This window comes from Sander vitreus, chromosome 17 (genome assembly GCF_031162955.1).
Source record: "Sander vitreus isolate 19-12246 chromosome 17, sanVit1, whole genome shotgun sequence".
NCBI lineage: Eukaryota > Metazoa > Chordata > Actinopteri > Perciformes > Percidae > Sander > Sander vitreus.
In genome coordinates this window covers 13,716,144-13,740,942 of record NC_135871.1, presented here as the reverse complement: position 1 = coordinate 13,740,942, position 24,799 = coordinate 13,716,144, and the positions used below count along the sequence as shown (strand labels likewise).

General features: G+C 40.2%; 1 protein-coding gene across 2 annotated transcripts; it reads right to left on the bottom strand.

The window, feature by feature from the left end:
* Positions 1–5,798: 5,798 nt before the first annotated feature.
* Positions 5,799–24,297, bottom strand: thbs2a (thrombospondin 2a). Of its 2 annotated transcripts, XM_078273128.1 has the most exons (23): positions 24,002–24,297; positions 23,538–23,606; positions 22,727–23,280; positions 22,169–22,253; positions 19,638–19,837; positions 17,979–18,119; positions 17,794–17,887; positions 17,218–17,388; positions 16,226–16,402; positions 15,720–15,893; positions 13,358–13,485; positions 13,098–13,250; positions 11,587–11,805; positions 11,376–11,483; positions 11,134–11,293; positions 10,926–11,044; positions 10,604–10,838; positions 8,769–8,996; positions 8,372–8,643; positions 8,197–8,294; positions 7,826–7,965; positions 7,099–7,129; positions 5,799–6,740 (listed from the first exon to the last, which is right to left on the bottom strand). In XM_078273128.1, exons 2-23 carry the CDS (start codon positions 23,599–23,601, stop codon positions 6,737–6,739), a joined length of 3,555 nt encoding a protein of 1,184 aa, XP_078129254.1. In that variant the 5' UTR covers positions 23,602–23,606; positions 24,002–24,297; the 3' UTR covers positions 5,799–6,736. The 2 variants fall into 2 exon arrangements, with proteins under 2 accessions (XP_078129254.1, XP_078129255.1); XM_078273129.1 differs by lacking the exon at positions 7,099–7,129.
* Positions 24,298–24,799: the final 502 nt, after the last annotated feature.

Below are 24,799 nucleotides of genomic sequence, written 5' to 3'. Positions count from 1 at the left end.
TGCTTACAAAGAAAGCAGAAGTTATGCAGAAGCAGTTGCCCAGTCCTTATACATTAGGCTATTATTATAGCAATACTGCCTAATTCATCAAAGGTATTAATGAAATTCAGTCATATATCATATAACAAACTTTCCTTATATATATATATGGCAAATATACATTTTTCTGTAAGTTGAAATTAAAGTACACCAACACTTTTCTTAAGGCACCCGTTTAAATATTTAGTTGTAAGGTATAGAAAATCATGAAATGTGTACGAAACATATTTTCATTTCCATATCTTCAAATATTAATAAAATAAACTACTTTGGCACAAAGAATGGAAAACTCTGACATATTTTCCAGCAGTTCTGTGATTGGAAAATAACAAAAAAAAGGAAAGACAGGAAGGAATGGCTGATATCTTCAAACAGCTTGCCATGTGTATTTTCATGAGTGGATATTCCATTACAGCAGAGCGCAAATGGCTGAAAAACCCATCAGAGATGTAAAAGGATACGGTGTGATCACATGTTTCCACTGGTGAAAAAGGGAGGGGAGCTTGTAGCATTGTAGTCAAGCTCATAAAGAGCAGACCGGCACTGCCTTCCTCTCCCGTTATGTCGATCCGTCAGGCCTTCTTATAATGCTTCTGCTGCATTGACACTAACATATGCCTCCATACTGAATGCACCTTGTAGTAGTAGCAGATATAAGGATAATTTGAATGGTATTAAAATATTTTTTGTAGCTTTTGAAATGTTTGATTTGTTGTCTGTATGGGTCATTGTGTTTACTGTTTATGTTGATTTTTTTTATTTTTGTAGTAAAGAGTAACTTTATAAAGTTATTAGTAACTTTACCATGTGTAGCATCCGTACTTGGTGTGTAAAGAGATAATGAACCATTGACAATAAAAAATAGCTGAAGTCATACAAAACATGAATTTAAAATATGAAGTATTTATGTATGTATAAATTACCTTGATTACCTTATATTTTATTATAAATACTTTTAGAATCTTGTTTATAAATACTTCCTCTTTACTCTCCGTGACAACACAGCAAATGCGATCCACTGATGGAATGAGATGTAGCTGAAAGGTCTGGAAGAAATCTAGTAAGTGGATATTGAGTTCATTTATTTATTTATTTTGATAAACTATTATTTCCAACATCAAGAATGAACCCATTGTGACAATTCAGCAACATGCAGATTTGGGTTAACTGTTGTGTCAGGTGCAGGTGGAGTGTAACGTGATGTCTTGATTGTGTAAAAGTGTGTGTGCCAACAGCTTTGACACTCCTCCACATGCCTCCTGCAGACAGCACACACTGCAGCACCCATCACAGAGCATGGCAGAGCACATGTCTGGTTTCCAGCTGGAACTTATGAGTCTGTCACAAAGTCTTGCATGTCAACTCACATTCAGGCGTTGTGTTTACAGTAGCTGTACATTCAGCAAACTGAGTGATCTTTGTATTTGCCGCATGCTGGTGGAGATGTCAGTTTATTTCTCATTTCAAAATGGTTCAGTTTGACCTGCATGTGACCTGGACAGACTTCTTCAGTAGGCAGGGGTTATATGTCTTGCACAAGCAGCACAGATTGACTCACCATTCCGATTTTCTGTGGATTTGAGCAGCTATCAGGTTATTTTAAGAAGCTAAAATAGTTACAAGTCATCTAGCCCAAGATTATAAACCTTCTTTGGTGACACATGACCTCTTGTTGTATTGATTTGGCTCTAGCATCACAATGCACAGCCAACACAGCTAAATATTAAACAATTTCATGGACGTTTGCATTCTTGGATAATATCATTAAAACAAAAGACAGGGTTATCTCAAAGCAAAGGGAAGTAAGGGATATCTTGATTGCCTTTGCTTCCCAGAAGATATGAGGGCTGTATTTGATCTGAGTTTATTCTTGTAAGTCCGATAAATCAGACTTTAGAGAGCATGCAGCTATCTGCAATGTCTGGCTTTGTTTTATGCAAGGTTTCTGCCAGGCCAAGACTTCACAACCTGATTTAATGAGACCCAATACATCTGTTCCCAGTTTCACACCGGTGCCATCAAGACGTAAGTGGAAACAAGCCTCGCTCTGACACCCAGGATGGTTTTTTGTAGGATCCTACTTGAATACTATCTGTGAAAACTGTAGTTCCATTAGGTTTTCCTAAAGTGTCTTTTTCAGCCTGGATTTGAGTAAATGTCCAAACGTATAATTACTGCTGCATGGGAAAACCTTCTCTTTTCCTTCTTTTCTACTTGAAAATTCCTACTTCTTGACTGCTATACACTCTCTGATGTTAGTCATTTAAAGCATCTGAAGTGAAGCATCTCAAACCCATGAGTAATATCAAAGATCTGGGTTGATGTAGACAGCTTGGAGCCCCTGTGCAGGACTTCAGCTTGCAGCCCAACACTTCTGGCACCTCTGTTTTCTAGGAGCAATGAGGGTGCGCCCCCAAGGTTGGCAGAGAGAAGGACCATAGATATTTTTCCAATGACTAGAGGAACTCATGCCCTGAAATAAATGACTTACTTTATTTCAAATGACAGACTTCTTTGCTAACACACTTGCCCTTGGCAGCCCCTTAGTCACTTTGTTCAACAGCAACATAGACTCACTCAGTAAAGGAGCCACAGGGAACACCAAATGCTGACTTTACTTGGATTTCAGGAAACAAAAAAACCCCCCAAAAAAAACATGCTTCCCGGGAGTCATAGGTACTATTGCTCTTTGTTGAAAAATGTTTCTGTCGACATAACAGTTGTTTCAATTTTCTCATCTAACTCTTGGCAAGAACGCTATTAAGTGTATTTTCCCAAAGGTTAAACTTATCTTTTAAAAGACAATATATTTGTAGAACAATAATTAATATTCTGATATGAGAAAATAAGGTCACTCACCCCAATGTCTCTAAAAAAAAAGTTGATTTACACTGGAAACTGAAGAAATGATCTCAGCTACTGGGTGAGTTTTTTTTGTTCTAAGAAAGATAAGATTTCTGGACCAGATGAAATTAACTTATAGACAGATTTTTTTGGGCTGTCTATCTATAGTGACTTTTATTAATGAGCTCACATATTTTCTAATAGCCATTCACTTCATTCAGATTCAGGCTATGTTTGTCTGCAGGTTTCTTAAAACACTTCTGGTTTGGAGTTATCTTGGGCTTATTTGTGTCTCCTCAACCTCACTAGAATATTACATTTTCACATAAGCAGATATGGCAAATGTGCAAAGAGGAAAGAGTGAGGAGGAAGAGGAGTTGGAGTGGAGAAAGTCCATGAATTGTCTACAGTAACTATCCCAGCATTGGACAAGCTGGTATATCACATCACTGTGACCGAAGGAGAACATCACACCCAGAACAGTTCTCCTATTAAACTTGTATTTGAATAAGAAACTTCCCTATGCACCCTCAGCTTTCTCTGTGTCTCTCTGTGCTGTTAAAACTGACAATCTGGTGCTGAGCTCCACATCTGTACATACAAGATAAATACATATCAACACCAAACTATCTGATCTTTAACTCGTTCATTGTGTCATTCCAAACTGCTCACCTTGTGACACTTTATCTTAAAAACCACTAGTGAAAGTAAACTTTTCTTGATGCTTTTTCAGTTAATTGCAGCCAGTTTGCTTGAGGTTATTCATCCTTTTAAAATGTTTGCTGCTTGCTAAATACTCACCTCAGCAGAAAATGCTGGTTTAGTGTGTCACACATTGACATCCTCTGGCAAGCTATACGAACCACCCTGGAACGTGCTCTGGGCTTGAAACCAGCCGCCAGTGCCAGACCCATATAGCCAGTCTTTGGTGTGTGCCACGTGGACTATTCCAAGAGCCTCAACCCAAATACCTCTGCCACAGAGCTACGAGAGCAAGGTTTTGACTTCCCCATTTTCCTTAATAGTGCATTTTTTCCTGGCCTCACCATCATTTACTTAACCCCTTCACTCCCTAGTTTCTGCATTGTGAGACAGATGGTCTGCTGCATAACCACAGACTGTATCTCTCTAGACCATAAGATTCGGCAAACTCAATGCTACATTATCACAAAGACATCTGCTGAGGTAATGCACATTTTAATTAACTATGAAGGGTATTTCAGGATCTGGACTTGTAGTGGTGGGAAGTTGAGATTTTTTTAGTTGAATGAGAGAGGCTTTTACAGGAAATTGACTGTTCATATTATCTCATCTATTGTTGTCTATTATATGTTTATGTTCCAGAGTCCATCTCAGACATGGATCAGACAAACTTGGTATGCATGATAAGCCTTTCAAAGGACAATATGTGGGCAAATTTGAAATATAAGTGAGATAAATAGTCGAATTAACTATATGTTTGAGCACACCCATCCTTGAATTGAAGTTAGATTTTTTGCGTTTTTTTTCGCATTCATAAAATAGAATACATCTTACAATAAGGAAACATTTTCATTGTACATGTAGCCTATGTGTGCCTAACTTCAATTTGTGCTAACAGTAGATAAACTAACAGATTATGATTATGTTGTCCAAAAACGTTTAAAAGCACATCAGTAGCCACAGTTGCGATGGGTGACATGCTCCTTCATTATCATGAACGTGGGCACAGTAGATTACATTAAGTCAATCCGACAAATACCATCTGCTGGTGTAAATACTCACTAGCTCACCAAACGTGTATTAATACACTGCTGAAAATTGTCCAAAACAAATGTACAATTTACTCCTGTTTGAGTAACATTTGCTAAACACTAGAGCCCAGCTGTTTATGGAGATTATTAAGCCTTTAAAAAAGAAAAGAAAAATGAAACTGTAAGATTTACATCTTCAGTAGGAACAAATTAGTCAGAAAGTATTGCGAGGCTCTAACACAAATCTTTGATTTGATCTATACATGGGATTTGTTGATAATAACAAAGATAGTCTAAAAGAACATGAGCCTTATCCTTATCCTAAAATGTATTGAGATAGTAATTCATACTGTATGTAATGTTGGCTAAACAGCATTATTTCCATAGTATAACATTGTAATGGGGTACCTATTGATCCTCATGTATATAATCAACAAAATGGTGTACACACAATTTATTTATAGGACAGGTCAATCTTACACTGTTTGTAGAAAATGTATATCTAACAACACAAGTATACAGAACAAATTTACATTTGGTGCATTGCAAACTCTCAACAAAATGAACAAGATGGAACCCAAACACAGAAGAACACGGCTGCTATACAGACTAACAACAACAAGGTTGTACACTTACACGTCCTCGATCCACACTATACAATCACACAGTCACAATTTGTTTTTAGAGACCTTTATCTGGATTCCATTTCAACCAACACTGTAAAGTTTCACAACATCTATAAGTGATACTTGTGACTAACATGACTGAAAAAGTAAATTTGTAAAAATTGTTTTACTGTATTTGATCCTCATGACTCCATCACACGCAATGGCTGACTGCTGAACCTCAGACTCTCAACTGTTGATGTGCTGTCACTTGGTGCTTGGTACACAACATTAGATCTACCAGGAATCAGGCACTTAAATTGCAATTCATTTCACTACCTTTAAAACTGATGTCAAAACACTGATCTACTTTTTTCTTTTGTTGTAAAAGTGTTACACATAAAAAGGGAGCTTGCTACAGTGTCAGTAGCCCAATTTGCAGCTAATTTTGGTGATGGACCATTTATAAGCTCCTATAGACGTAAAGTATGTAAAACATGTTCCACGTAAATCATAGTGATATATCACTTTGAGGACAATAAAGCCCTGTCTGGACAGCCAAGAAAAGAAACTTTTTGTTACATACACATACAACACAAATGAACTTCCTCTGGCAGCTACCATCACATACATATACACATGCTGTGTTTATGTATGTAATGATGACTTAAAAACAGCTGTTGTTTATCCTCTCCAAAGCATTATGCTACAGTTTATGTGAAAGATTTGAAAAACTAACAAGTAAAGGAAATGCACGACAACACAAGAAATCTTGCAGTACTATAATGTGTTATCTTGACGTTTGTGATATTCAATTATGCGTTTTGTCAGTGTAAACAAATAAATAATTATTTACAAACTCTAGCAAAAAATGCAAACAAACAAAACAAGCAGAGCATAAATAATTTACAAAAAGGAATTATAATACAGACTTAGTATAAACATCTTTGGCATTCACTAAAATCGTTCCCCATTAAAAAAAAAAAAAAAGACATTCAGGATGAAAAGAATGAGGAGAAAAAGAAATGGACCTTAAACAGCTAAATGGTTATGCTTTGGTTACAGTTTATGTTTGTCAGACACTATGATTAGCAATGAATGAGCCTCTTAATCCCAAACAGACAGAAACGTATTAAGGATAGAGAAATGAGCCACTTACAAGTTACAAGAAACTGTGGAAAAGCATATACAGCTTGTAAGTGGTTGCACAATGAACCCTTTAAAATGTAGACATAGGTACACTAGTTATAATTAGATAATCTGCTTTTTGTTTTTTAAAACTCGTCCATTCTCATCAGTTTCTCTTTCCGAGCTTTGGAAATGTATATAAGTCAACAGGAAAACTGGAATCGGCCATGGTTTCCTCTCCAGTGGATGGATCTTGTCAAAGCATGGAGAAGTATGGAAAGTCTCATTTACCTTAAAATGGATTAAGCGATGACATGATGTTTGCTTTGAGAGATTCTTGTCTTTTGCCTTGAGATGTTTTTTTTTTTCCTATCAGACTCGATTCAGTTATCTGTGGAAAGATTGAGAAAATAGCTTCCATTAACGCCACATTTATAATCAAAACTAGGACACTCTGTGAGATTCGCACAGTCAAAGTGCCAGAGTGCAGCAACAACATGTGCACTGTGTGCGTAAAAAAGAGCGTGTCTTCAGTAACTGTGGCTGTGATTGTGAAAAGTGGCTGCAGGCTCATTTTCCACTGTTGAGCATTCAACAGAGATCTGAAGTCCTTGGACCAAAACGCAAGGTCTTTCACAATGCATCTGGGGCATTGTACGTGGGCAAGCTGACAAGCAGAAACATAGCGTGACTCTTTTTTTGTTTGTTGCTTCAGCCAACACATAACACAAAACCCCTCTTTTCATTACCTTATGAACACTGTTGGCAACTCCGGCTTATCTGAGGTTTGAAAAAGAGGTTGAAGGTTTAAAGACTTTACCCACATTATTCAAAGATGGAGAAAGTTTTCTCCTCCACTTTCTGATATTTGTACTGTATACTGTACGTATCGATATATGTGGATCATATAAGTGCCCACATTACATACACATACATACAATATACACGCACACACACACACACACACACACACACACACATCAATCCCAAATCCTCTATATGTACAGTTGCGTTTAAATAATGTAAATGATTGCTGCATCGCACTTATACCACACTGCGTTTATTCCGTTCAGGCACTTGATAGGACAATATTTCGAAGTTACGTATTTCAAAGTGTCTGCATGTATGTCTACGTTCGTTGGAAATTAGCTAACCCCTGCCTCAGCGACAGGAAGGTTTCACTTAGCTTCCCAACCCCATAAAATAGTTTGTCATGTCCTAATTTATAATTTAGCCTTATTAATAAAACCGCTCAAACTCTAAGGCATTAATTGAATCATTAACAGCTCCCCATATGGACAAATGTAGGTATTACAGTGGGAATCCTTCAGTGCTATTAATTCCGAATAATTTTTCAAAGTTTCTGTTTTTGAAAGGTAACATCATACATGCACACACACATATACACACGCACATCACTATTTCTCTAACAAAACAGAAACATTCATGGTTAGAACTTTAAGCGTTTGTACTAACCTCTGCACTCATACTTGAGGTCGGAGAAGAACACCAGCTCTTGCGAGAAAACAAACAAGCCTAACCTTCCTCCGGCAAACGTCTTGTCATAAACTGGTCCTGAGTCGGCCATGATCTGTTTACCTTCGTAGACCACGACCCTGCAAAATACAGGACAGACATAAACTTCTTAATGTGTTGAGATCATGATGCTTACTAATGTAGAGAATTTAACCTAACTAACTACAGAAAACTACAGTAGAGGGATATAAGTGATTAAATACAATGACTTAAATATGTACGGTAGGTCTTTGGAGTTCTGGAATCAAAGTGGCTTTTAATGAGACAGAAAAACTAAAGGTGTTCCTGTTCTGGTCAACTTCATTTCTTACCTTATAAAACCAGTCTTCGGTCTGTGGATGAGATGCCACCTGTAAGCTGTGTAATCCTTCCACCCAATGTTTTTGGGGTCATGCCACAGAGTCCTCACCTATGTGAAATGGTTAAAAACACTTAATACTGCTTAGCCCTTAAAACAGACCAAATAACATTCAGACTGCAGCCCACCTGTCCAACAGTGTTGCCCGTGTGCCACAAAGCATTTCTGAGGTTTTCTCCGGTGCCAGTGGTCGAGTTGACTACTTTGAGTGAAACGCCAGAGATGCCGAAGGCCTTGGAGGGCTTGTCCTCCCAGTAGGTCTGTGTGATCTGCTTCCACATCACTACATAAAAGCGGCCACTCGACTGATAGCCAAACACAAAGCCTGCATAATCATCATCTCTGTCCGTGTTCACATACATCGTTCCACTGAAGTCCACAGCGTTGAACTCGTCAAAACCTGTGATGGTGTGAAAGAAACGTAATGGTAAATCTTTGTGCTCTGCAGTCAAATGGGGTTTCAAATCTTTTAAAAAGCAGCACATGAAATGGTTGTTGGAGAGTAAACATATTAGTGCTGCTCACCTACTGCGATGCCTGGGTCAGAGTTGGCAGTCTGAACCAGCTCTTTGCCCTGGTGTCTGACCACCCAGTTGGGATCAATTTGAGTGGTTCCCTTTGGATCCAAGTGGACCATCTGGAACTTCCTGAAGTCTGTGACACTAATGGCATTGTTCTCCGGACACACATCAAGAATATCTGGGATATTGTCGTTGTCAAAGTCATCTTTGCAGGCATCTCCTCTTCCATCGCCTGTAAAAAAACAAAAAAAGACATCAAATAAATTGGTTTGACCTAATTTAAATTAGACATGCATGATTTAAACTACATTTTTCCTACTTTCCCACCGATTGGAAAAATCTCTATGGCAGCTAATGTATCATAATAAAAATCCCACTGCAGTGAGTACTGAGGAGCTCCTCCAAGTTAATATTAAAGATGAATGGGGAAAATAGAAATTCCTCCCAGGAAACTGGCTTTAATACCTTTGCCAAGTCTACTTAGGCAAATCAGCCATCTTTTCATGCTGTGACAACTTCCACTGATACTTGTAACCATCTGAAGCCTGAAGTCTATTAGAGCCAGACTGCAGGCCAGAAGCTACAGTGGAAAGGACGCCAGTGGCGGATGAAAGCCACTGCGTGGAAGTAGCTAGCTGCTTTCTGTCATCATCTTTGTTATTGCACAAGGGGCTAAAACGATCCTATCAAATAAACACTATCTGACGAGCTGTGAAAGCGTCAGTGTCCAGGGCCCTCCTTCTTTGCAGTCTGTTTCCAGTTACAGACAGCTGTACAAACTCCAGGTAACCCTGCTTAAAATGGGCACTGTGGATTAATCACGAGCAAAGCCTAAAGGAAATAAAAACTTCACAGCTTGGCGTGTGCCCTGCTGGACAGCTCACTGAAGTCATGCAGAATGACATCACCCGTGCCAACCCGGACTCTTTCCACAGCCACCATATTTCACACCTACTGCAGTGGAGCTAATTGCTGACTGTGAAAACATCTGGGAGGAGGCATACTAAAGCTTAATGTGATCATCACTGAGTAATGACTAGTACAAAGCAGTACAAGCATGGAGCCCATGGGAGAGAGACTGTTTAAGCAAACAAAAACATTGGGCCATTACACATGCTATTAATCTAGCTGATGATAGATGATCATTGATCAATCCCCAGACTGACAAGTTCAGCTACAGTCTCAATAGGTCTCTCACATCAGGCTGAATTACATTCAACTTCATGTGTGCTGGCAGGTAATTAACTAATGATAATTCAATGGTAATTTATTAATTATTGGTGAGATTATTTTGTCAACTGTTGTTTCCCAGGTCAAGAATAAACTCTCAATCTCAGATTTTAAGGCAACACGAACACAAAGTCCTTTCAGTGCTCAGAAAAATGGCAAATCTGAGCATCTACAATTCCATAAATATTGCATTCAAAACTGGCATGTAAAAGTATAGCTGCATCAAACCTTTTCAATCATGCAGCATTAAGTATTATAATCTTACATAATGACAACAAACTGAAATGCTAAAATGGATCCCTAATATTAATATATTTTACATAAGCCAAAAAGTACACTTCTAGTTACAGATTTATTGGTTTGTTGTTAGTTTTGTTTTAGTTTGCAAGTCTTATGATAGCATGCAGCAAAATTATACTATTGCAACTTAGTAACTGAAGTCTGAGATTTTTTTAAGTTTGCTACCTATTGACGCAGGCATGTGTTAACACAAGTCATTTGTAGATGAGTAGGAACATTTATCCATTACTGCATTACACAGCACGTATACCACTGGGCAAATATGTAAATAATCAACAGCTGGATTCACACATGATGTTACATCCTCACCATCAGAGTCCAGCTGGTCTGCGTTGGGTGTCAGTCTGCAGTTGTCCCTGTCGTCAGGTATACCATCATCATCATCATCATAGTCACATGCGTCTCCTTTGCCATCCTTGTCGTGGTCAGCCTGGTTGGAGTTGGCCACATATGGACAGTTGTCCAGGTTGTTCTGATGGCCGTCCTCATCGATGTCCTGGTTATTGTCACACTGATCTCCAACCAGGTCATTGTCTAAGTCCGTCTGTTGGATAAATACAGACAGAGGTGAACACTTCCTGTACCGACTGTTGTACTGGAATGTGTCATTATATGAAGTGTGACATGGTACCTGGTCAGGGTTGTGCAACAATGGACAGTTGTCACACTGGTCACCAACTCCATCCATGTCAGTGTCCTTCTGCTCAGTGTTGTACACATAGGGGCAGTTGTCGCTCTCATTCAGAATTTCTGAGGAAAAAGGGTGGTTGATGACATTTTCTTGAGAATTTAAATATAACAATTACAGTATTGTATCTGTTTAGGCTTGGCTATTTTACCATCTCCATCAATGTCCACTGCGCAGGCATCCCCTTCTCCATTGTTGTCAGTGTCTATTTGAGCAGGGTTGTGTTCATAGGGACAGTTGTCGCAGCGGTCTCCAACTTCATCCTTGTCAAAGTCAAACTGGCGAGGATTGTAAAGGAGGGGGCAGTTGTCCTGTGATGTAAAGTACATAGTTGTTAGGGAATTATTTGAGTATCATGAATCTGATCATAGTTAATGTTAAAAACTCTCGTACCCGCTCATCTAGAATTCCATCGTTGTCGTCATCCTTGTCACAAGCATCTCCTTGACCGTCTTTGTCAAAGTCTTCTTGTCCAGAATTGGGAAGGCTAGGGCAGTTATCCTAAAATAGTGGTAGTAGGATTATTTTTTTTTTTACAGATAAAATAGTTTATAATCACTGCAGGATAGGCTACATCAAAATGGGATGGTGTTTAATAAAATACCTTCTTGCAGTGATATGTGGAGTTGGCACCACAAACAAGGTTCTGATTGGGCCAGCCATCCAAGTCCGAATCTTCTCCACAAATGAAGCCATCTCCAGCGTAACCGGTCCTGCACTCACACTTGTACATAGGGTCACTGAAGTGGCTGATGTAGATGCATTCAGCATATTTGTGACAGTTGTGGGTCTTGTCCTTGCATGGGTTCTCTGGTTCACACACCTAAAGAGAAAAACAGGGCAGGTGGAAATGTATTATGAGATATGCCTCAGACCACATCCAACATCATGGGCAGTGGATGTGATCTGCCTGGAACAAACGGGCCCTCCATGCCCCTGTCATTAGCGTTTGACATGTTTTTATGTTATCAGCTTCTGATGACATGTTTAAGTCAAGAGTACTTATCTTACCATTACTCCTTGTAGCTTTCATTTTGGAATGCCACCCCAAAGTGCTACTACAAACCAAAGTGACTGGTTAAGGGAGAGATGTTGGCGGAACCAAAGTCCAGGGCACTTCTGGGCACAGTTAATTTTATGAAATCCCACTTAATGCAATCCCGCTCCCATACATTCCGCTACGATCCACTATTACCCTTTTATTGCAGCACAAGGTATTCACAGCTGCCACTCATTACCAGAGGATGAACATAACTGCAGTTTGGATGCCACTCCATGAGCTCATAGAGCAGAGAGTGACAGCAAGAAACTGTGAAACAACTGTGAAATGGAGGCCCCTTAATGCCAGCGATGAGACAATTCCCCTTTTTCCCAAATCATTTAGTGAAATTGGGGCATCGTATCAAAGACAAGCAGCTGCAGAGGCCAAAGAGTGACAAAATGGCCCACGAGGGATGTTATGCAAGGGCCGGTCAGAGTGGCATGGCAAGTTTTTCAGTTTTCCAGGGAGTCTGTGAATTCAGTGATCACAAGGGAGCAGAAAAGTGTGTTCCAATCAAGTAATTCATGTGAAACATATGGCATGTTGTATAACCTGTGATACAGCTACGGTGGAAATACTGAGCTGTTTGCAAGATTGAATCAGTAGAGCCAAAGTTAAGAAACAAACTTCACACTTCAAACTTTACTTGAATAAAAGCACTGATCCGGTCAACATCTACAGTTAAAATACAGTTTCAATCTGCCTCTGATCTTACAATGAAAGTAACAGAGATGTGTAACATGTGTTTGTTGTTAAGAGTTGCCCAACTCTCCTCCCTCTCCTGCTTGCTGATACTGGGTCAAGGTGAGTCACATTCATATATGGTGGCCTCCCCTCCAATGCTGTGTAAACACTTTCACTGCAAGAATAAGGCTTATGTACCACCTGAGCTGCTGCTTTAATAAATTTAGATCTGAAATATGACAATCCACACAACTGCTTTTGAGAACTTAGCATGGGGCTAAAAGCCCACATTGTATTCTTTCCTTTACTGCATTTTGTTCTCACTCTGTTTAAATGACATCCAATCAATAGTTTGTTACTGGCACTGAATGAGAGTAACTTCAACTCACCTGTTTGTTGTTTTTGGCAGCCTCCACACCCATACCGAAAGGCTGGGTGCCCTTGTAACGCTTCGGACAGGGCAGGCAGTGGAAACCTGGATCGGTGTTGACGCAGCGCTGCATTCCACTCACTTTGTAGCAAACATCAGAAACCATGTCACACTGGAAGAAGGAATGAAAGGTATCAGTAAAATGCAGACGAATAATGACATCAGTTAAATCTTAATACTTGTCTGGTTCATGCACATAAGAAAAACAGGAACTTTTACCTCATTGATGTCTTCACAGTGGGTACCATTTCCACGGAAACCAGTAGGGCATGGGCCACATTCCCAGGATCCATCTGGAGAGCTGTTGCAATCCACACCCCCAAAGCATGGGTTGGACAGACAGCCATCTGTAAGGGATTTAGATGACAAGAATGGGTAAAACCATAGACTGTATAAAATATGGATGTAGTCTCTGTGACGTCACCCATGGGTTTTTGGCCATTGCCATCTTGGCAGTGTTGACAGCTTATCCAAAAATGGGCAGAGGTGGAGCGTGTAGGAGCTAAAGCTGGCCGCATGAAGCCTACAGACTATGCTCGCCTCCTGTGATGGCAGCCCACGTGTCACTCAAAGCAGAATGCCCTTAATTATACAAAACTTTAAGCCTGAATATAATTTAAATGGGAACATTATAAAAAAATCATCACCCACAGTTGTCATAAAAAAAACGTTTGTTGTACTAAGCCGTAAACATGTTTAATTCGGCTGTAAAGTTGGGCGTTATAACATGAGGTCTATGGGGATTTACTCCCTTTTGGAGCCAGCCTCAAATGGCCACTTGATGAACTGCAGTTTTTGTTTCTGCACTGGAGGTTGCCGTTTGGTACAAACAAGGGAAATGGATTTAAACATGGCTGGACAAATATATATATATATATATATATATATATATATATATATATATATATATATATATATATATATATATATATATGGTGTGTCTCCAAATTTTTTTAACTCTAATTTGTAATAGTTTTTATCTCAACTTGATACTTCAAGATAAAACAAAAACAACTCTTTCCAGAAACAGTGCTGCCATTACTTACTCTGTAAGGAGTGAGAAAAGCTTCTTTTTTTTTTTTAAACCTGTATTCTGTCAAAAATATGTAATAACCTTAAAGTAACAAGACTAAGAGTCTGCAGACAGGCTAACTAGGCTACGAGCAGCGGTGCTTTGAGCTTAAAGCTAACGTTAGCATGCTCACAATGACAATAAGTTAACATGGTGGTGTTTAGCAGGTAGCCTATAATGAATAACATGTTCAGCATAAAAATAAATGTATTATTATTATTATTATTTTTTACTGTGTTAGCATGGGAATGTCATTAGTTTTGCAGTTATTTGGTCAACGAGTTTGATTAAAAATCACAAATGTCACTAGCAGTGATGGGAATAACGGCGTTATAAATAACGGCGTTATAAATAACGGCGTTACTAACGCCGTTACTTTTTTTCAGTAACGAGTAATCTAACTGATTACTCTTCCCATCTTAATAACGCCGTTACCGTTACTGCCAAAAAATGCGGCGCGTTACTATATTTGAAGCTGTTTTTTTTCATCAGACCAACTAGATCTCTGAGTCTGAGCTGAGAGGCAAATACTTTTTTTTACTACTGGTTAGTGGGCAGTACACGACACAAGCGCATACATGCTGACGATTGGCTGAGGTTGAGTAAAATGTCAATATAAGCCAATCAGAGGTATAGTTGGGCGGGTGTTCGAAAGCACGCATAGTCGGACACACAAGAACAGATTTTCCCCCCGTCCCCCCCGTCCCCCCCGTCCCCTCACACAGACACACACACATGCTCGACGCACACACCAGCGCACAAGTATAAACATCAGGCCATACATTATTTGCACTACAAAGAGTGTATATATTTGTTATTTATTTTTGGTATAGTGCTTAACTATATTAAGCCTAATTTAATTTTGCCCCGTTGTGGCCTGTTGAGGTGTTGTGTTATTTGTATTGATCCACTATATAAACATAATATCTACATACAGTACATGGCATTTGATTGGAGGTTAGTCTCACTTTGTCCCACAGCAACATTAAAATAGTTTAGATTTGTGTACATTGTTTCTGTTAATAATGTATTGTATTAAGTGTCCATTTCATTATAATATTCAAATTTATCATAAATAATTGAACATGAACATGTATTTTAAGTTCCATTAAAGAGGGGTAGGTGGAGGTGGGGTCACATCTGAGCATTTAAAAATGTAGGCTACTTGAAAGTAACGCAATAGTTACTTTCTGAAGTAACTAGTTACTTTCATAATTTGTAACTGAATAACTAATTTAGTTACTTTTTGGAAGAAGTAACTAGTAACTGTAACTAATTACTTTTTAAAAGTAACTTGCCTAACACTGGTCACTAGAGGAAAAGTCATAGTATGACCGTCAGAAGGATTCACCCTCTGGGGAGCATGAATATCAGTACAAATTTCATAGCAATCTATCCAGTAGTTGTTCAGATAATTCAGCCTGGACCAACGTTGTGGACTAACCAACTGACATTGAGCTCCCTAGAGCTTGTCGCTTGCATGGCTAGTGTAGACTGACTGGTGCTTACCAATAGGACAGCCATTTTTGTTACAGCTGTCACTGTCAACGGCCTCCCCGATACACTTCTTGCCACCATGCTCAGGTTCAGGGCTGTTGCACACACGCGCGCGACTTTTGACTCCCCCTCCGCATGTTGCTGAACAGGTTGCCCATGGAGACCAAGGACCCCAACCACCATCAACTAAAAGGATACAGAGAAAGATGTTCAGCAGTTAATTTTTTAAATAAAGCATTACATTCCACAAATATTTGAACTCTTTCCTACTAAATAAAAATTAGTCAACATTTAAAGGCTCAACTCCAAAAAACAGCCAGAGAGTCAGAAGCCTGGAACTTAATACTACAAGAGAAAAGAGCTAATTTTAATGACAGACAAGAGACCAGTCCAAAACACAGGGGGAATGTTGCCTCGGGGGAGCCATGAGGCACAATAAAGTCTGGTTGTTCGATACGGATGCTGCTGTAATGGAGATGCTGCTCTTAAGTGTTCCCTGAATAGGCTGAAGTACTCACTGGGGCAGGGCTTGGCAGTGCAGCGCTGAGTCTCTCTCCCACTCCCCTCGCAGTCTTTACCCCCCAGTTGTGGCACGGGAGCATTGCAGTGTCGTATCCTGGTGATCTGTCCTTCTCCACAGGTCCCTGAGCAGGACGACCATGGTGACCACAAACTCCACCCTCCATCCTGGCGAACTGGGTATCGAACATCAAACATATCAGGCAGAGATCACCAAAACACATAACGTATTATCCTCTAGATTTCCACTCAGTCAAATAGTTACAGACATGTATAATTTGCAAAAGCAAAAAAAATGGCAACCACATTTTCTACAAGTAAACATTATGCAATGCTGGCGATGATGGCTCACTTTCAAAGATGTTCTAAGATGCTTGCGCCAGTATTTATGTCATTGTGGGTAAACTATTCTCCAGTGGTTAGACTGATTTAGTCAATCACACAGACGTAGAGTAATGTTAGCTGCAAGTAATAAGACATGATAATCCCACAATTTATCAAACACATAATTCATCAGTTTCTGCATCCCCCTCATATATATAGTACATCTAATGATCACATTCATTAATATTTTATATTTTGCATGGCAGGCAGTGGTGAGTCATTGCACTGTGGAACACCCTCTCATTCAGTGATTTATTTGGAATGAACTTTGACTGGGCAGACCCTGCTAGCCGACCATGCAATCCAGTTTTTTACTGGGATTCAGCCTCAGTCAGATGGATCCATTTTCAACAGATTTATGGAGGTGTGAACTCTGTCTTTTGTACTTTTGGGGCATTTCATCTCATATTTTACTCAGTTTTTCCAAAGTTCCATCATGTTCCTTCCTCCCATATGTCATAGTGGTATTTGTTTTAGATTATTGTATAGTTGTGGCAATGGCAGATGCATACTTTGATCAAGATAATATCACAGCCCTAAGGGTGTTACTACTGGTTACTACTATTTATTTAAATGAAGTGACAGGAGATTTTAAAAACATCCTCACCACGGCTGTCACATTTGCCCAGGCTGCACTTGCGGGTCTGAATAGAAGGTCCAGTGCAGGGGTTGCTGGTTGCATCACAAGACCGACCCCTCTGTTGAGTTCCTGTCCCGCAGGTGACTGTGCACTCTGTCCACTCTGACCAGGGGGACCAGCCATCCTCACTGTCTTTAGCTGGAAAAAAGTAAAAGCACAAAGTCAACATGTTATTCCTTTTTTTACATAAGAAATACTTCCTTTCTGCTCAATGTCAAAACTGAATAATACAAATACTAGCACATGATCATGACTGCACTGTTTTTATTCTTTGTGGCAGCCTGTTTATCATGACCTCATTCGAAAAACCCACAGTAGCCACTCTGAGTGTCTTATATTTTGACCAATAAATATGTGGGTCGCTCACAAAGACAAACTGGCTGCAACAGTCCCCTAGTATTAAAATTGAATACGCGTGGAACATTAGTTTTATGGCATATAGAACCATTAATTTAAAATACCATGCATGCACAAAACTGCATGTGTTTATAATTGTCTTTATATGCTAGGTGCATTGGCTAATAGAAGGTTTCGACTACTTACGCATACACACAGGGCAGCATTCGCCATCGATAAATGACGGGCTGGCACAGGCCACTGCGGGGCATGTAATTTGGTGGCACACGATCTTGGACTCCTGCAATCAATTAATATTAGAGATATCAGGGTCATTGATATCCACAATAAATATGTATATATTTATGTATTTCCATATAACATGGCACTACCTGGCAGGTACATTTGGTGCAGCTGTCTACAACCCAGTCTTCCTTATCGTCGAACAGGCGGCCATCCTGCCAGCACATGTTTTTCTCTTTAGAGTTCTTCATCCTCCCAAGGGCCTCCTTCATGACTGTGTTCTCCTCAGTCTGAACATACAATAACAGACAGATTCGCAGTCAGCAAGGAGATCAGTCAGAAACGATTAGGACACACTCATGATAAAGGTACACTGCATTCCATGAAGCATTTGAAGGTATACACCTGCTGGCAAGCTGATTCTATTAAGCGAGCATGTTTTCACCAGGTGGAAAGAGGAATAGTACACCCTGCTCTAGTAGAAGCACTGTTTCTCACATAAGTATTACTCATATAGAAGGAAGATTACTTATGTTGAAAACCAGTCAAGTTTAAGCACAAACATCACTCTCTGCGAAACACAACCACCACTATAGATACAGTATTATAATAATTAAGGGCCAGATGTAGCATCCTATCACCCTTTCAATTAACCTTTCTGTCCCTCTCCAGTTCAGTAAAGCTCTGACGTGGACACCTGCATTATGAGACATCTTTCTTGAAGGAGGGTAAAGAGGCCAGAGAAAACTTAAACGGACCGGTAAGAATGATTGATTTTTAAATTAAAACAAAAGAAATACACCTACACAAAAAGCTACTCCATTGTATTAACGAGAAAATGTTAATTTCAAAATGTGCTTATCATTACTCCAAATTGCAAACTACATATCTTTATTTCTATAATGTAATTAAATATAATATTATTAAAAAATAGACCTTTCAAAAGTGCTGTTTAGTTATGCACATTGTAACCTCTAACCCAATTGGAGACCAGGGGATCTCTGGCTGGAGTCGTGAACACTTGGGAGCTGTCAGTCGATAAACTACTGCCAAAGGTTTGTGTGTGTGTGTGTGTGTGTGTGTGTGTGTGTGTGTGTGTGTGTGTGTGTGTGTGTGTGTGTGTGTGTGTGTGTGCGTGTGTGTATGTGTGCGTGTGTGTGCGTGTGCGTGTGTGCCTGTGTGTGCGTGTGTGTGTGCGTGTGTGTGCGCATCCTCCTGTCGAATAGGGAGGCAGTAGTGTGCAGCACTGGAATCTAAGACACCACTCGGTCTGGAAGAGCCTCAGGGACCCTTCTTATCCCAGCCTTTTTTTCTTTCTCCCAAGGTTCATGCCCAGACTCTTATTGCTGGGAGGCTCCCAGAGGAAACACATGGGCTGTTTAAACACAGCCAGACATTAGACTGGACCCCATTGCTGCCAGGGGAACACTTCCTATATCCACATGTAACATGTCATAAAATCACTCTGACACGCTGCCACAGATAGCAGGAGTCAAAGGGGTTCAGCCATCACAGGCGACTTTATAAACTCCTGCAGCTACTTGCTGTTTGCTTTCAAACCAATGTAGGTTACCTAGTAACCTATATCAAACCTTTAACCTCCTGGCTGCCATACTGAGAATTGTTTCACATATTTCCCTAAAATGTCAATTTTCTCCGAAATGTTGATTTTTCTTCCCGTGTACAAAAACTGATCTTACGGATTTCACATTCATCACTGAAATTGGCCTGTAAAGCACAGCAAAACAGGTAGTAGCTTGTCTAACACAAACACAGTGATTTACATAATGTCACTTCCACTAACTTACCACTTTTTGCAAGCCATCAATCAGGTTGCTGACGACAACACGTAGGCCTTTGAGCTCCTGGAACATGGTGCTAAGTTCCTCGCAGGAGCGTTCGCACATATCTGCACCCATATCATCTGTCTTTTGACCGATGATGTTTGTAGTGATGGAGGGACTCACATCCACAATTTCTGCGCTCTCGCTTACAATATTGGCATCATCTGGAAGGGTAAAAAAAAGAGACATCAGGGTAAATTAGCAAGCAACACTGGTGATGGAAAACATACTTGGGAGATATGATGATTGGAACACAAGGACTCTGATCAGGGAACAGAGCAATTTCCTGCTTTCCTGTAGCAGGCAAAAAGATCACAACAATGCAGTGATTACAATGTTTATTGTGTTCCAAAAAACAGATGTTCAGTCAGCATGTGTTTGATTTGAAAAAAATGTATCTGTTTGAAATGGTGGCAGTAAATCTAACCACTAGAGATGATAGCATGGTTGGCTGTGGGAGTACGGGAGGGGATTGGAGAAATCTGGGTGTTCCTGGAGTGACGAGAAACCACACCGTCATAAATCTCCACGACCTTTTAGAGAAGTGGACACTTACAGTATGAACTTAACAGACCGGAGTGACCACACAGATGGATTTACAAGGAGCCTGTGAAGCTCACGGTCTTGTCCTTACAGCTGATCGGTAGCACAGGCACTAGAGATACCCTTGTCTAGATGTCAGCACAGTCGAGACCAAAGTGTGTGAAAATCCCTTGAGTCACAACATTTATCCTTCATTACTAACAAGAGAAAAACTTCTCCTTCAGTGCATGATGGGAATGCAATCTTAAACCACAGGGTTGTCTGAAAGGCTAAATGTTGAGTCTTCTGTGCACAATCTGCAAGTCTGAAGTACGAAGTCCAGCCCAGAGTAGTGTGTCTGCCAGCTGTGATCGTTGTACAACATAGACAGGATAGGGGATCTTTTGTGGGGCAGAGTTTGCTTTAAACCGTGTGATAATTATGAGCATCTAATCCTTTACACTCCGTCAATTTATTTGCCCAATTTGTATCACAAACCACTGAACTTCAGTGACATCATGATGAGTTTTATGACTGTGTGATGCCGAAAACAAACACACAACACACATATCAAAACTCCAAAGCATAGCACATATCTTCAACTGGTTTGGATCTTGCTATGCAAATTGGTGAAGATTAATAGCAAACTGGGGGACTCTAAATCAAGTAGTCATCCAAATTGCCCAATGATGTCCCGCTGTAGCCAATGCTATGTTTTCTTTCCCTTTCAGTCTGCTAGATTCATTCAAATCTCAGGAGGGCTTAACGCTGTGTGTGCATGTGAACGTGCGCAAGCTCGTCTGTGAAAGCATTTACACATTCTTCTCTCCCTGATAGACGTTCTCTTATTTTCTCAAAGCAGATAGAGGAAAGAATTAAAAAAGAGCAAAAAGCTTGGGTAGTTTTAATACTGCTCATTAATGTCCAACATGACAGTTTTTATGAGTGTGGGTCATGTGGGTTTATGATTTTACTTTTGGAATAGGAATTGCTACCAGGGCAGAACCTTGACTGGTACCAGCCAGCAGGCAGAAAACTTCCAGGCCTGGGTGACATTTGTTAAACAAATAAACTCATTCAGCTGGAATTCAACACTGCTTGTGGCAACAGAAATGCAACAACCGCACCAACACGCACACTGCATATGGATTTGCTTTGTATGTGTGTTTCCAGATCTGGTGAACCTTTAGCTTTGTTGTAAAGGATGGTTCTGTATTTTTTTAGTCGCAGTCGCTCTTCGTGTGAGCCCCGCTGAATATCACGAGTTCCTATTCCTCATGAGAGCAAAGCTTCAGCTGAGACAAGCAACCCAATCAGCCAATTCATGACTTCATTGTGTGTGTCTGTGTGTGTGTGTGTGTGTGTGTGTGTGTGTGTGTGTGTGTGTGTGTGTGTGTGTGTGTGTGTGTGTGTGTGTGTGTGTGTGTGTGCAGCTGGAAGCTCCCCGCTCTGCAGTATAGCATTTACTTTCTCTTTTCTATTTTCTTTCCCAGGGCATTATCCCGAATCCACTGCCAATGGAAATAAATGTAAGCATCTGTATCTCCTTTTGTTCACCACGCACACTGCTCGACCTCAAGCCACTGCATCGACACTGCTGTTTCCGTAAACATGAAGTAATGGTGGGAGATCTTGCCACATATCAAATCTGCAAATTTCTTGACCCACTAACAAAAAAAGACCAAAAAAAGCTTAAGTCATACAAAGGAAGTCTGGAAAGTTGCTATGACTGATACTTAAAACAACAAAGACACCATGCTTTTGAGGATTGCATGTGAAAGAGTTTCCCAATCACATCTGCAAGGCATTGGGCTTGAAACAGTTAGCAAATATAATTATTTTGACTCATCATTCGGCTTTTGAAAATCACACAAATAGAAATCGGTTCCCAGTGCTCGAGTATGGCCAGAACCTTTGGGTGAATGCTGTTTAAACATTTTGAAGATAACCACAAAAAGAATATCCACTCTTACCTTGTTTAGGGACCTCACAGTCTCTGCTCAGCAGGACATCTTCCACTGGGGTGTCGAAGATTAAACGCACATTCTGCATAAGGCCCTGTGTGGTAAGAAAATATGTCTTTTACATATTTTGGCTACTTCGGCACATTTCAGAAGGGACATACGTCCATTTTCTATACCCACTTATTCCTAGTCAAGCATGCAGTGGGAAACAGCCAGACAAACACTTTCACTCTTGACCTTGATGAATTTTAAACACAAGGGGCAATTTTAGAGTCTAAATTTGGAGTCTTTTCCACACAGGAAGACCAGAGCAACACTAAGCCTGTCTGCCACACTTTAAAGAGGGAGTATGCTCGTCTCTACTTCTGTGAAACTGCTGTTTAAAATGAGCTTTTATTATAAGCTTAGTTAGGACCACAGTTTCATGTAAGTTATGAGAGTTGACAAAACATTGTAGGGCCATTAAACTCGGCAAGCATGGCTAGAAAAGACACACAGGGACTGAAGTAAAGATTCCAAATGGGAAATCTTTGTCTAGCTACCTACAGGCTGTAGTCTCTGTCTTACCCTGAAGTGGTTCTCCCGGATGGATCCCTTCGCCACATACATGCGGCTTCCCTCAGCCTGCAGGTGCTCGTAGAAAGGCTCATCCAGGATGAAGCTGTCTATCAGGCTGCAGCCCACAAACAGGTTTGCATTCTCCCCATGAACATGAAGTGTGATATTCTTCCACTGTGAGTCAGACAGGTCCACATCCTCAAATGAAACAACATTCTGGGAGCCGTCCACCCAGTATGCCAGGTCCAGAGTGTTGGCCCGTCCGTTGGACACAATCTCAAACTGCCGGCGACCATCAGGGCCTTCTAAACCAATCAGGGTGCCCCGTGAGGCCCGGTCCTGGCGTATGCTGGCCACAAACACAAAGCCCTCATTGTTTTGGATCTGACGGAGTATTTGTTTGAGTATGGGGGGGCTCACTGGGGGCAGGTGGTCGAAGCGTATGAAGCGGTAAGCAGGGGCATCTGAGTCTTGGCCCCGGAACTGTTTGGCCCCCAGAGTCTTGCGAGTGATTTGGGTGATTTCAAACAAGTCGAATGATGTCTCGTCCTCCTGCTCACCATCTACAAATCAGACCATGCAAGTGGACAGTTATGTCAGATATACTCCATAATTTGAGTTCATAAGCCATAAGACAAAGGAACAAGGGCCAATGGCAAACAAATGGAAAAACTTCACTGGATGATTGCACCTCAAGTTAGTGGGGCTTCTAGAATTGAGTTACCTTGAATAATAATAGCAATCATATCAATGACTTTCATCATTATTATTTTTATTATTATTAGTCAGCATTACAGTCATTAACAAGTGTCCCACTTACCTTGAGGTAATGCGTGGAGGAAATAAAAAGATAAGAGCAAGAAGAGACTTCTCCTGAGTATCATATCTCCTTAAAAAAAACAGAAATGTTGATTTATTATTAGTTTTTGTCCCGCTTGTCTTTTTTTCGACACAATGGGTCCATCTCAAATGTTGGGTTTGCACTTGAGTTTCAGCTCTTCTCAGTGAATAATTCGAAGGAAAAAAATAGAGAGATAACAATGCTAGAATAGGAAAAAAACTAATCTATTTAGATACTATTCGGCTACAATATATCTACTGTTCACAGCATCGCATGCAAACTGTTTTGTAGCCTGTTGACTGTTGAGGAATAAAATCGCTTAATTCTTTTGAAGTGTTCTCAGTCAACAGGTAATAAATTACTCAACACGCAGCGCTGGTGAATTCTCTCATCTCTCCACACAGAAAACTGCAACGATAAATAGTGCCGTCCATGTAACTTACCTGGCAAATACTGCCTTTATTTTTTAAATTCAGTCAGATATCCGACAACACGAAAATAAAAAAGTTGAAATCTGGGTGAAAAGCCGATAATTAAATAAATGAGAAGTGGTATCTCCTGTAAACCTCGTGCGTAACAAGCGTAAAGTCCACTTAGGTTCACTACATCCACAGCCTGCAGGACTTTAGGCACAACAGTGACTGAATGAGGCACCAACCTCCCTCCTCTTATATAAAGGCTCGCAGAGAGTCTGTCAATCAAACTCTTTGGGGTATGAACCATTTGCCACCGGTTGTTAAGAGACAGAGTTACATAATCATCTTCCAATGGCGTAATTTTCTTATCCGCGCTGGCACAGAGCCCCTGGGGGGACCCCTCCCTTCCTCTCTCACAACAGTGATGCCCACTATCCCCTCCCCATCAAGCCCACCTTCCCACTGTGTCTGGAGTACTTTCACTGGGGAAGAGAGGTGGAGGGGAGTGGGCTTTTTTTTACTCTGGAGGGACAAAGTTATGGCGATAAAGAAACCAAAAATATGTTCAATAGCTGTAGCAGCAGTAGGCTAGGTGCTCTTCAAAAATACAATAAAAAAACAGCAGTTTGTATATACATTCAGATATGTGTGCGGTATTAAACAGAATTTTGACCACAACTTTCCTGAATCTTATAGGTTATTTTCTAAATAAATAACACAAGCAAAAAGTAGATTTTGAATTTGTGGGTAACAGCATTTTGACTAAAGCAGTGCTATAATTCAAAACTTGCAAAACATCAATAACTCAAAGTGAGAATCCCAGGT

Excerpts from the sequence above, each read along its gene's own strand:
- thbs2a (XM_078273128.1), bottom strand. The coding sequence starts at position 23,601 with ATGATACTCAGGAGAAGTCTCTTCTTGCTCTTATCTTTTTATTTCCTC. Across the intron at positions 18,120-19,637 it reads TTGATGGCTTGCAAAAAGTG|ACTGAGGAGAACACAGTCAT; the intron begins GTAAGTTAGTGG and ends TTGTATGTTCAG. Across the intron at positions 13,251-13,357 it reads ACTGTGAAGACATCAATGAG|TGTGACATGGTTTCTGATGT; the intron begins GTAAAAGTTCCT and ends TCCTTCTTCCAG.